The 13,316-nt window shown below is 40.3% G+C and overlaps 1 protein-coding gene across 6 annotated transcripts in view; it reads left to right on the forward strand.

Annotated features, from left to right (window-relative positions):
- Tnpo1 (transportin 1) overlaps positions 1-13,316 on the forward strand; it is an 82,424-nt gene that overhangs the window by 24,264 nt on the left and 44,844 nt on the right. For 5 of the 6 annotated variants that reach the window (XR_009058350.1, XM_057789443.1, XM_057789447.1 and 2 more), the window contains exons 2-4: positions 4,912-5,025; positions 7,314-7,389; positions 10,673-10,822. Coding sequence is in view for 5 of the 6 variants with exons in the window: in XM_057789443.1 (XP_057645426.1) it covers positions 4,912-5,025; positions 7,314-7,389; positions 10,673-10,822 (340 nt within the window). In the remaining variant the exon portion in view is untranslated. Of the gene's footprint in view, positions 1-4,693; positions 4,793-4,911; positions 5,026-7,313; positions 7,390-10,672; positions 10,823-13,316 lie in introns of those variants that run through there. The other variant, XM_057789445.1, reaches the window with a different exon arrangement.

Genomic DNA, 13,316 nt, shown 5'->3' on the forward strand with positions numbered 1-13,316 from the left:
ACATTTATAGTGTAGTGTTTAAGTCTTCTACAGTTTAAGGGCCAGAACTTTTAGTGAAACATGACTTCCCTTCTCCTAACACTGAAACTCTACTGTAGATGAAGTTTGTACAGTTAGGTTTCCTGTGGCTCCTCCTGCTGTCACTATAGACTGAGGGGTTTTCAAAATTCCTGTAAAAATTAGCCGAACAGCAGGCAGTCTAGAGCAGAAGATGGGCATCTCCTTGATAGGAGGATCTTTAAGTGATTATGGCTTTCACCCCCTTCACAGTGTGTCTACTAGCCATGGGGTCTTTAAAGGTGCTCCCCACCACACACACACACCACACCCCCATCCCCATCCCCATGTCTGCCTTCCTCCATTTGCTTTTGGTCTGTTCTCTCCTTACCTCCTAACTGGATTAGTCTCTTACCCTTACCTTGCCGTAGCCTTTCTCCACCAAGGCAGTGCTGCTGACTGGGAATGACCGCACTCTTCATTTGTAGGGTAAGACAGAGTGGTGTTGGATGTTCACTGGGAGGAAGTGTCCTAAGCTACCCCGCATGGCTTGTGCATGCTACACTAGAAAGTCTCATACAGGTGAAACAAACATGTTTATCGCACACACACCCACAGACTTACGCATACATGCACATGCCCGCTTTTCTAGTCTTCCTGAGGGGTGATTATGCCTTGTTTGCTTTGGAATGCTACCACACCTTATTTACCTTTGAGGGAAGTCTTGTCACTCATGGCAACACGTATCCCTTCACAGTGATGCAACACGTGGGTGGGACCTTCTGACTGTTTGACAAATGGTTGTTTGCATTTAATTGAAATGGGGAAGAGCTTTGAAGCAGATGAGGGAAACACTCTCTTTCCTAGCAGACTATATTTGCCTTTTCTCTTTATCACTCTTCAGTAGACAGTTGGTCCATCTCTTTGACCAAATGAGAACTATATTTTCCTTACCTTACCTTGACTCTCCAGTGCTTATCAAGCATGTGCTAATTGACCAACTTCATATTGATTCAGTTGAATGAATAACAACGCAGTCTTTAACAAATACTTGTTCAATCAGTCTCTATGCACCACATATGTGCTTGGTGCCTGCAGAGACCAGAAGAGGGCATTGGAGCCTGCGCGACTGGATTTATATCTGGTTGTGAACTGCCATGTGGGTGCCGGGAATCCAGTCTTGGTCATCTAGAAGAGCAGACAGACAGTGCTCTTAGCCACAGCCATCTGTTCATCTGTTCAGTCCTATTGATTAACCTTTTTTTCTTCCTTTTTTATTTTCTATTTTTTGGATTTTTTTGAGCTAGTCTCACTGTGTAGCTGTGGTTGTCTTAGAATCACTGTGTAGACCAGTCTGGCCTTGAACTCACAGAGATCCATCTTCCTCTGTCTCCTGAGTGCTGGGATTAAAGGCGTGCTATGCTGTTTTTTGTTGGTGTTGTTGTTTGTTTTGTTTGTTATTAAATGTGTGTTGGGATTTTGTCTTTATATATGACTATCAGTGCACCACCACGTGTGACTGTTGCCTGTGGAGGCCAGAAGGTGTCAGACTTCCCAGAAGTGGAGTAACAGACAGTTGTGAGCTGTGGTGTGGGTGCTGGGAATGGATCCTGGATCTCTTGGAAGAGTAGCTGGTGCTCTTAACCACTGAGTCACCTCTCCAGCCCCTTATTTAACTCATATAACTACCTTTTTCAAGTCATTCTTATTCTGTGCTAGGTATCTATAATCTAATTTGGAGTTGGTATATCCCAATTAAATAGTTGGGAAGCTAAGACTCAGAGGGATTTTTACACCTGCTAAGATTTATAGCATTTTAATCTTCATCTCTCAAAAGAAATGTTTATACTTTTTGAGATAGAGTCTCACCATGAAGCCTTGATTGGCCTGGAACTCATGCAAACCAGTCTGACCTTAAAACGCATAGATCTGCTTGCCTCTAGTTGGCTCTTCAAGAACTGCCTTTGGGTTTATATTTTTTGATTATCTTGTTATCTAATTGATTGAGATACGGTTTTGTCTGATTTGAATTGCTAGTAAACTGGTGAGCTCTGGAGATGATAGTGGCAGTGGCTGCACAGTAATGAGAATCTACTTAATGCTGCAAAACTCTACACTAAGAATGGTTGAAGTGGTGAATGTTATGTATTTATAATTGCAGCTTTATGCTTTATTATGTTATGGCAGGTTCTAGCTAGGTAGTCTAGGCTGACTTTGAACTCTTGATCATCTTGACTCTAATCCTTCTGAGTGCTGAGATTATAATATATGCCACCATAGCTACTAAAAATGACAACAAAAGTTCAAAATGACAATTACAAACCAAATGTTTTTGAAAACCTTTTGTTAACAGATAACTTTAATAAGGTATTGGGGGTCACTTGTCAGCATTGTCGGACAAATTAAATATTTTTTGTTGTTGTTGTCTTTGTTTTTTGTTATTTAGAGAGGGCTTCCCTATGTAGTGTTGGCTGTCCTGGACCTTGCTCTGTAGACAGACTGGCCTCTAATTTGAAGATCCACTTGCCTCTGCCTCCTTAGTGCTGAGATTCAAGTTATGCGCCGTGAGACCCAGCTCAAATGAGATATCTTAATACTAATCTGTTTGAGAGAGAGAGAGAGAGAGAGAGATTATTAGTGTAACATGGAGTATTATCTAACAAAGAAGGACTATATGCATAGTTATTTTTTTCTCATTGCTGCAATATGTTTTCTGAAAGAAGCAACATTAAGGAGCAAAGTTGATTTGGTGGGGATACAGTCTGTTATGGCAAAAAGCCAGGCATCATGGTGGGTGAGCATGGCATCCTGTGATTCCATAGTCTAAGAATATGCAAAGGAACGGGAAGCAGAGACCAGACAGAACTTTAAAGGGCTATAGCACCTCAGTAAGCACCCTAGTGACCCATTGCTCCAGGGAGGGGCTACCTTCTAAAGGTTTCCACCATGTCTCAGTATTGTCAGCATCTACAAATCAAGGGTTCAGACACATGAAGCTGTGGGAGCATCTCATTCCAGCCGTGACACCGTGTGTGGCTGGGACTAGAGAACAGTGTAGGATCTAGCCCATTTACTAACGTTATTCCAGAAAGGTAGGTCAGCTTCACCTGTGTGACCATGTTCTGGTGGAAGGTAGTTCTTGAAATTTTAAAAAAGCTTTGAAGCTAGAAGAAAAAAGAAATAGTTTATGATAGAAATTCTACCAGGGTTTATTGTGCTAATGAAAATGAGAGACTTTCATCTTGAACTAGGTGTGTGTCAGATAGGTGTGTTCACTTATAAAGTCCATCTGGTTAGGTGCTTATAGTTTGTACAGTTTTGAGACTATGTCAATTAAAAGTTTAAAAAATTACAGTACAACAATATAATGGAACACTATATATTTTAAAATATTTTCTTAAATTACATAATATGTAAAGAAAGCCAGGGAAGAAATGAAAATTCCCACTATTACATAATGTGAAAAATACACAGTACATATATTTAAATGTAAAACATTACAGTATCAACAGATACTAAGAAAACTAGATTAAAAACCTTATGATAGCAATATTTATATGTTATGTTGAGATGAGACTTGTGGGTTTGTTGTAGGTGTTTGGCACTTTGTGTGTGTGTGTGTATGTGTGTGTGTGTGTTTGGAAGAACGAACAATTGATTTTGTCTCTCTGTTTAGGAAGCCAATAGAAAACGTTGAGCAAAGTCGTTACAGATCAGAAGCACAAAACAGTGAAGGAGAGGAGGGGAACCATTCTTTAAAAATGGAGAGGGCAAGGTCAGTTAGAGGATTGTAGTAATACCAGGGGAAAAAAATGAACCTGCGAGGAAGGGGTTTTACTAACAAAAGTTGTTAAACTATTATGTAGAGGTAGAGCCGATTAAATCTCTCCTTCACCGAGCCTCTCACAGGTTTTCTTATTAAAAATAACTCACAATTAACGCTCCCGTTTATTGGTTTTGTTCAAGAATTTAATTTTAATGAACTGTGTCATTGATATAGTGGCCTTAGTTTGCTGTAGCAGATACAACCCACACTTTAATTTCTAGCCTCCAACGATGAATCTTTGCAGTAATGTGCTCAGCGTTGTGTTCAGCTTTAGTGAGGGCAAATAACACACCTCACTCGGGTTTAGAATCAGATCGGGGTGACCAGCGAGAATACTTTAACAGAATTAAACACTACCCCATTGTAAACTACATGATTTTTCTTGTTTTTCCTTCTTTCCACAGTCCTTTGCAGAGGGCACTTATTTTGTGATGGAATTTATTTCACTCATTGAGTTCATAAGTTGAGTTTTATGAAAGATGCATTTTTTTCCATTGACGTTCTACAAAGGTTGGGTTTAATGTTTTTGAGGTGTGGTTATGATTGCAGCGCGCCCGTAATATTTTATTTGAACGATTAATATAGCTTTTTATATTAAGTTGACATGCAAGTGCTTTTATTTTCACTATTGAGCTGTCAGGGGAGTCCGGCGTTTCCCCCATTCCAGTCGCTGTCGTTATTCCACCACGCTTATTTAAAATAACGAGCCGAATCAGATTTCTGCAGGGGCTTCTCAAGGGCTGGCTTTTGAGTAGCCTTCAGTGTAACAGCCTGGCTGAATGAGCCGGGTTGCTCTTAGAGTGCTCCGTGGCACTAGGACCCAGGGGGCTCCCGTGAGCGGATCTTGGGGCCAGATTGCAAATTCGCGGTGACTCAGTCTGGTCGGCTCCTGGCGCTCGAGGCGGCCGCGGCGGCACAGGCACAGCGGACGTTGGCGCGGAGCTGCGGAGCGGTCCGGCCGGGCTTCGGGTCCGAGCCTCGGTTGGGGCCGGGGCTGGGCGGCGGCGGGCGGGTGCGGGGACGCGCGGCGGGCCTGTGCGCGGGACTAACATCTGCTCGTCTTTTCCTGTGTCTGGCTTTATGTGCAGCAAACCAAGATGGAGTATGAGTGGAAACCTGACGAGCAAGGGCTTCAGCAGATCCTGCAGCTGCTCAAGGAGTCCCAGTCTCCAGACACCACCATCCAGAGGACCGTGCAACAAGTATCCTTGCCATGCGGGGCCTCGCGCCGCCGCCCGCCGCCCCTCCCGCCCGCGGCCCCCAGCCCGGCCTCGCGCACGCGGCCGCAGCCCGCCAGGCCCGCCGCCGCCGCGTGGGGCTCGACCGCCGCTTCCGGGCCGCCGCCGGGGAGGCCACACGTGCCGGACCGCCACGTCCCCGCCGCCGAGCGGGAGCGGCCGGGCCCACACAATGCCCGGCGGGGCGGGGGCGCGGGGCCTGCGCCGGAGTGAGCGGCGCGGCCGGGGGTGGAGCTGGCGCGGGGTTTGAACTGTCGGGAGGGCCCAGGGCTTTCTCCAGCCGAGCCTCAGAGGCTGGCGGCTCGGGAGTGCTCCCGTTAACACCTGTTGCCGACTCCCAGGCGCTCCAGTGAGGTCTGCGGGGTAAAGCTTTGGCCCAAGCCTGGGCTTCAGTTACCCCAGGTTCCTGGGTGCTGAGTGCTGGCGTAGCGGTCCTATTGCCACAGTTGGAGAGAGAAAGGTAGTGAGTGCTTTTGCAGGATGCACCGGTGGAGCGCTCATGCAGGCTCCTGCAGGCTCCAGAAGGAACGAACACGCAGATCGCAGCCAGTTAACCCATTAAGTCCAAGCAAGTTAATTCTTTAAGAACTTAGGTCTGCTATGCTCTCAGCAAATTCTCCTGTTACCGTTTTCAGTAGGCAGCAAAATCACCTAATAGGGAATTTGGTAAATAAGCTGGCATTTGAGTTTATTTCATTTTAAAACACCACAGAAGTGAACTTACTAGAAGGTTTCAAAGAAGCACTGCAGTGCTGTAACCTCAGCCTTCCAATAGATGAACGAATATGACACTGCCTGATTAAAAATGGATGGGACAGTGACAAATCTACTTGGGTTGTTCAAAAAAGGCATTTTGTTTGAATACCTTTATGACTAGGGAAAATAGTAGTTTGGTGTATAGTGGCGCTTCTATCTGAACCACGCTGTAGATAAATCTTCATTTATGCTCTTGTTAGAAGGTGAAAAATGTCGGTATTGTTTTACAAAATAATTGGCTTCTAAAATTAGCCAACTCCAGGATTGCATTGTAATTTCTGTAGCACTAAATACTTTAATTTCTTGTTTTAAATACCTATTATATACCAAGTATGGTGCTTGGGCCAGCCCAGTAGTCAATGTACAGTTTATTCTGTGTATTGAGAGCTTGTTATGTTCCCTAAGTAAGAACAAATTAATCAAATATGGTTGGGCCACCTCTTTAACCCCCAGCACTAGGGAGGCTGGAGGGATTTTAGAGGCTAGTGATGACCTGTTCTTTTGTGTCTGCTTAGCAGAGAGCAGATTTATTTTGTATGGGCTTAAGCACTTTCTGGAAGACTGTTATACAGATATGCTTACATCTATGTGTGTGTGTGTGTTTTGTATGGGAATACATTTTATCAAAATCATCTATAAAAATTATTAACATAAACACACTAAAACTTAAAAATCTTTGGACTTGGAGAAAGTAGTTATATTTTGGAATTTTAAAGTATATTTTGCTAGAATTTACATCCTGATCATAGGCATTTTGAGGCCATTTCTGATACGTAAAATTTGGGTTTCTTCAGTAAAAAAACATTTTAATCTCTTTGTGCAGTAAAACACTATTGGCAAGCATACTACTGATTTGAGAGTCAAGGCTTGAAAGGTTTAGAGCATTATGTCACTGTTACCTGCCAGTTTGTGTCCTCATGTGTTGACTGACTTCATATCTGGTAAAGAATTGGTGTGGAGACATGGGCATAAATGGCATTTGATCCTTTTTAAATTCTAAAGAACAGATGAGTCAAAAACAACAACAACAAAAAAAGGCCATCTTTCTTAATTTCCTCAAGCTCTTGAGCTCAAAAATACTGTTTTTAATTCTTTAGGATGCTTTTGGGTTTTTTTTGCCTTTTTGTACTTAAGTACTTACTAGGTTAGGTTGTTTGTAAGTTACCCACTCTGCCTCTGAAAATGCATTGCTTTGCTGGTCACACAGACCTTTCCTTCACTTGTGTCTTATTGAATATACCTGATGTGCATTTAGCCAGAAGGAACCGAAAGGTTTGGTTTTTTTTTTTTTTTTTTTTTTTTTTTTTTTTTTTTAATAAGTACTAGTGTTGTAAAAAAAACATCAAGTTTGATTTAATAAGCAAATATTCTTAGGAAGAATGGAAGCCTAAAAATATTGTAGAAAGGATCAATTATTAGATTTAAAAATTTCTTAAATTGCTTAATTTCTTTCTTAGATTATACAGAGAAGTTTCCTTAACTACCATTTGTTCTAGAAACTGGAACAACTCAATCAATATCCAGATTTTAACAACTACTTGATTTTTGTTCTTACAAAATTAAAATCTGAAGGTAAGTAGAGCTTGTGTAGATAATTAACTAAAAATATCTTTTTATCACCATTAAGGTCTACATGCTGTGAAGTATTTATTTCAGAGGATTTCATTTTGTCATCTGATTGATGGATGTCAGGTGTCCGCCTAGCATGACTGCCCCTCTACTGTTTAGATGGGTAATAAGAATTCTTCTGATTGGAAGTCGATATAAGTCTCTTTGTTGTTTTCAGCTAGAAAATGTGGGGCACAGTATGACTTGGTGTTTTGTTTCAGTGTTTATACATGAGTATAACAAAGACTGGCTTTTAATAGTTTACAGATTGAATGTAGGGTTTAATAATTACCTGAATATATGTGCATGTTCGTTATACAAAAAACTTAAAAAGCTATTTAGCCAAAATGAAAGCACTTTACCACCTGGTAATTGTTGTCTCTGAACTCTATTCTAATTTATGATTATATACTATTTTAAAGTTATTCACAAATGATGGAGTCATTAACTATTAGAGTTTTCATTTTAAGTTATTCCTACACTACTCTAAGGCTAACTAGTCTTGCTTTTTAAGTGAGTCTTTGATGGTTCCTAATCCATGTCACATGTCCTTCTGTACTTTATTTCACAGATTACTTATTTGTTAGCACCTCTTTGTCAGACAATGTATAGGCCATGGGAAATAAATACGACTAAACAAATAATGATCATTGCCCTCACTGAGCTCATTAGAGTGAGGTGTGTTCATCATAACACTGAGGTTGAACGTCTTTTCCTGGAACACTGCAGACACGTAGATAAGTATTGACAGTTTGCTGGCCTCCAAATGAGCACGCTCTCCCTTATTTGGCAATGGGTGTTTCAAAAGCCATAGTAAAAACATGGTGCTTGGAGTTGTAAAGTAAGCTGTTTGGACTCTGACACTAAGGCATGTAACCTTCTTGCTTCTTTCAGTTGGAAATGCCTGCTGGACACCCAGATTCTATAAGATCTCAGCTCCAGCCTCTAGCACATTACGGAAGTAAAGATTTGATAATTGACCTATACTTTAGTGAGTCTTTGGATTTGTTCTCAGATGATTTCCTAGTTACTTTTGTGGCTTTTGTGATTGAGGGACTTAATAAAATGTTTAAACTAAATCTAGGTTTTAAACTAGAAATTCTTTTAGTTTATCTTTAAAATCAGTGATTACTATTCTGCTTTGGTAAATACTAAAGAGTATATTGTTTTTCTTAGTATAGAAAAATCTTTTCACACACACCAGTTTGTGATCAATAATTATTTGACTGGAGGTGTAGTTCATTTGTAGAGAAGCAAACCCCACCCCCCAATGCAGGGTTTCTCTGTGTAGCCCTGACTGTCCTGGAACTTGCTCTGTAGACCAGGTTGGCCTCAAATTCAGAGATTCATTTGCCTCTGCCTCCTAAATCCTGGGATTAAAGGTGTGCACCACCACACCTGACTGACGCACACTTTTAAAAAGAACTTAAATATTTATAAATGAGATTCTGGTTTGCAATTGTTTTATTTTAAAATTTTAACCTGTTTGCACTCTATCCTTTTCTTACCCTACTTACAAATAAGTTGTTACAGTATTATATTTTTTGTTAAGAATTTCTTGGCATGCAAAGATACTTTTAAAAAATTCATAGTTCAAATAACGAGAATTTACATTTTAGAGACAGCTAACCACCCCCCCACAGACCTATTAAATTATAAATCTGCAAGATACTCACTTTTTTTTACCTCACATTTATTTTGTCTATTTCTTATGCATTCTTCAAAGGATATAGTGGGAACTCTGTGTTTGTGTAAAACTTCGTTTCTTCTTATGCCACTGATAAACTTACCTCCCGTAAGCCCAGAAGAGTACCATACCTAGTTTTTCTAAGAAAGAAAGCCAGGCAGCTTCTACTGTTAACCTTATGGCTGTCCACTTTAGAGAAGAAACATGACTTTGTCTTTTAATAAAAAGACAGCTTCACCGCAGTAACATTACATTGACTTTTGCACTTTTTTTTCCTACTTGTGTGTTAGTGTTTGCTATGGGGGTGGGGTGCCCTCGATAGGTCCCCTGGAGATGGAGTTAGAAGTGATTGTGAGCCAGCCTCTATGAGTTGGGGACTACCTGTGTTTTCTATCTTAAGCACTCATCCAGCTGCAGCCCCGTTGGCTCCTGCATCTTGTACGGAGGAGGGAGGCCCAGAGAGCTAGGTGCTACCACTTGACTTTCCAGCCAGTGGTCCCGTGTGACTTCGTTTGAGACAGGGTCTCTATTTAGCCCTTCTCTCCTATCTAGCCCAAGCTGACCCTTTCTGCCTTCCTGTGCTTCCTGAGTTCTGGGATTAAAGGTGTATGCCACCACACTTGATTGAAAATTTTAGATTTTTATTTTTTGGTTTTTTGAGGCAGAGTCTCTTTGTGTTTCTTTGGCAGTCCTGACGTCACTCTGTATACCAGGCTGGTCTTGAAACTTAGAAATTCTGCCTTTCTTTCCAAGTGCTGAAATTAAAGGCATATGCCACCACTGCCAGGCTCAGATCAATTTAAAAGTATGAAATAATTAGATAAAACAAAGCCATTGATTTGAAATAAAGGTCTCTTTTATTACACTTGGCCTGCGTTAAGTCTTTTTTGACTCAGGTTGCAAGTTCTTAACTAAGTATTCGGGTATTGCCTACCTTGAAAGGGTGTAAGGATTGATTACAGTAATATTTGTACTAGTGTTGGTGTATAACAAACTTTAAAAATGTCAGCTAGTCTAGTATCATCTGTTAGCACCAGCAGTGAATTAAGCATCTTTCAAGAGAGAACTATGAGCCTTGAACAGCTGAGCTGTCTCCTGCTCTGCCTTTGAACATCTTCTTTGCTTTACTGTTTCTCCCCAATAGACAAGTAAAAACATGGCAGCTGTGTAGTGGGACAGTGATCCTATATATCATATATATTTGCTCCCTTCCTCTACAACCTGGAAGAATTTTTGTGATTCTCAGGAGGAGTTTTCAAGGAGACATTTAGCATTCTCTGAAACTATTTTAGATTGCCATCGTCTGAATAGGTGCCATAGATGCCACTGCGCATATTAAATTACTCTGAAAATGTCAGCAGCACCAGAGTTGAAAAGCCCTGAACCATAAATTGTAGAGCTGATTTTTCATAATTGGTGATTTTTAAAACCAGCTATAGCAGAAAGAAATTGGAATGTTGGAATCAACTTTGAACATAAATGCTTTTAAAGTGATTGCTGTTGTTACCTTTTGGAATAAGGAATCCTTTTAGAACTCAGTTGTGTCACTGCTTCTCACAGATGAGCCCACAAGGTCCCTGAGCGGTCTGATCTTGAAGAATAATGTGAAAGCTCATTTCCAGAACTTCCCAAACGGGGTAACGGACTTCATCAAAAGTGAATGTCTAAATAATATTGGTGATTCCTCTCCTCTGATCAGAGCCACTGTTGGTAAGTTCTGTTAGAGAAATTTTGTATCCTTTTTATAAGTAAATTACATTTAGAAATGGGATGCTATTTTTGCAGGAGTTTTTGTTTAATTTAAATCCTTACATATAGTGTTCACCATTGCTGTAGGAGCTCTGCAACCCTGGGAAGCCAAGGCCATTGGCTGCTGATGAATCAGTTGGTTAGAGTGGGGCGTCGAGGACTGAAATTAGAACTTCTGTGAGATTATATACACTGGGATTCCTTGTTTGCAATGCCTTGGGTCATTCCCAGTGTCACTCTTACAGGTACAGAAAGTCCTTAAGTATAGGATTCTAAACAGTCTTAAGTATAGGATTCTGAAGTTTTACTGTTGGCCTGTAGTACGAGCCTTCTTTGTATCTGCTCCAACCACAGGGTTTGTTTCTTTGCTTTTTAAGTCTTTTCGGTGTTCAACTTGGTTTTAGGCATTGAAAAACTGTTTATGTAGCAGTAAATTAAAATAATTATAACTGCTGGCGTGGGTGACTTTGGGAGCACACTGCTGTTTGCTCAGTGTGCATGTCAGCAGCTCCTCACAGAAATAGGCAGCTACACATACTTCATGCACCTCCGCTGTCCAGGTGCCATGGGTTTAAGAAGCTGTCATTTTCCAGGACCTGGAATGCTCACTGTTAATCTAGTAGGTTGTTTAAATGAAAGTCTGTGAAATGGATCAATGTCTCATTAAGTATTCCTTGTTTGGGGAGAGGATCTTTAGTTTTATACAGTAGGAGCGACCGCAGAGAGAAGTTACTGGACGGGACCCAATATTAAAATTCCTTGTTTCTAAACTGTCACCTAGAATTTAAAGTTCTTTATTGGGGTGGAGGTAGTTCACATGAAGCATTGCCTAGACTTGGGAATTCTTTTTTCTTTTTGTTTTGTTTTGTTGTTTGTTTTCTCAAGTCATTTTTTTTTGCTTCAGGAAAATAAATATGAGCATCTTCTAAAACCTCAGTTTCCAAGAAATCTGGGGATTTTTTAAAATCATTTCTTAAATTAGTTCATTTTAGTTCACATGAGAAGATTTAAAGCACTTTTGGGAGCACGTTTTGTAAGTGAAATAGTTCATCTAAAAGGCATTTCTAAGAATTGGAGAAGAGAACTTCACTCATCGACCTTGACAGAATTGAGACATGTATGATGTGTACTACATTATTAGTGTGTAGGAGCTTTATCTAGGCAAGCATTTTACAACCTCACCTCTTGACATTTTAGGTTAGATAATTTTTTGTGGTTGGGCTCCTCTGTGGACTGTAAGATATTAGTCAGCATCTCTAACTTCCCGTAGGATGCCATAGCTGCAATACTCGCAGTTGTGCCAATCCAGTGTGCCGCATTGCCAAATGACTGAGCTTCCTGAGGGCAAGGACCATTTGCTAATTTTAGATTTCTTATCACCCAATGCAATATTGATACCATATTAAGAACTTAGTAAATATTTTAACTAAAGATTTCTGATTGTAAAAGTAAACTTGCAACTTTAGGTTTAAATTTTTTAGTTTTGTTTTGTTTTGTTTGAGACAGGGCTTTTTTTGTTTAGCTTTGAACCCTGTCCTGGAACTTGTTCTGTACACCAGGATGGCCTTGAACCTCACAGAGATCCTCCTGCCTCTGCCTCCTGAGTGCTGGAATTAAAGGCGTGCACCACTACCACCCAGCTTAAAAATTCTGAAGTTATTTTGAGATGGGATCTTGCTTTCTCTTCACTCCTGTGCTGCAGTTCCAGCCCTATGCCTGCTGCACCTGAGTTTAATTTCTCCCTTTTCCTGTTTTCTAAAGTATTTGTGAATCTTGTCAAGAAAGTTTATTGGGAAGATACTTCATTTTAATGATTTCATGCTAATTCATTTGGATGAATGAATTGCTTACCTTATAAAATAATACATAGCTTGTTTGTAATTTTACTATTCCAATAAATATTGTTTAAGTATGCTTATACACTTGTGAAAAAGTTTAAGAGTAATTCATAGAAATAACCTTATTGGAACCAAAGTGGTTTTTTTTTTATTTTATTTATGATTTATGTATGAGTGCTCTACTTGTACACCTGCATGCTGGAAGAGGATATCATATTCTCTTATACATAGTTGTGAGCCATCATGTGGATACTAGGGATTGAACGCTCTTAACTGTTGAGCCATCTCTCCATCCCCCAAAATATTCTTTTCAATTCTTAAGATTTGAATAAGGTATCAAACATAATTATAATCTTTGTTTTTGTGAGATACGGTCTCAGGAATCCAAGTCAACTACCTATCTGGTCCCCCTGCTTCCTCTTGAGTATGGGAGTTATAGGCATGTGACATTATGCCCAATTCTCACAGTTCTAAACACTGAAAATTATGTCAGTTTTCAAGTTTTCAGCTCTTGTTGGTATTAGTATTTTTTTTCTGGAGTAGGCAGGGTTATGGGACTCTATAAATTTGGAGTTCTGTCACCATTCTTTAATGTTTGCCTAGCAAGTGCAATGGCA

Source organism: Chionomys nivalis, chromosome 15 (genome assembly GCF_950005125.1).
Source record: "Chionomys nivalis chromosome 15, mChiNiv1.1, whole genome shotgun sequence".
Taxonomy (NCBI): domain Eukaryota; kingdom Metazoa; phylum Chordata; class Mammalia; order Rodentia; family Cricetidae; genus Chionomys; species Chionomys nivalis.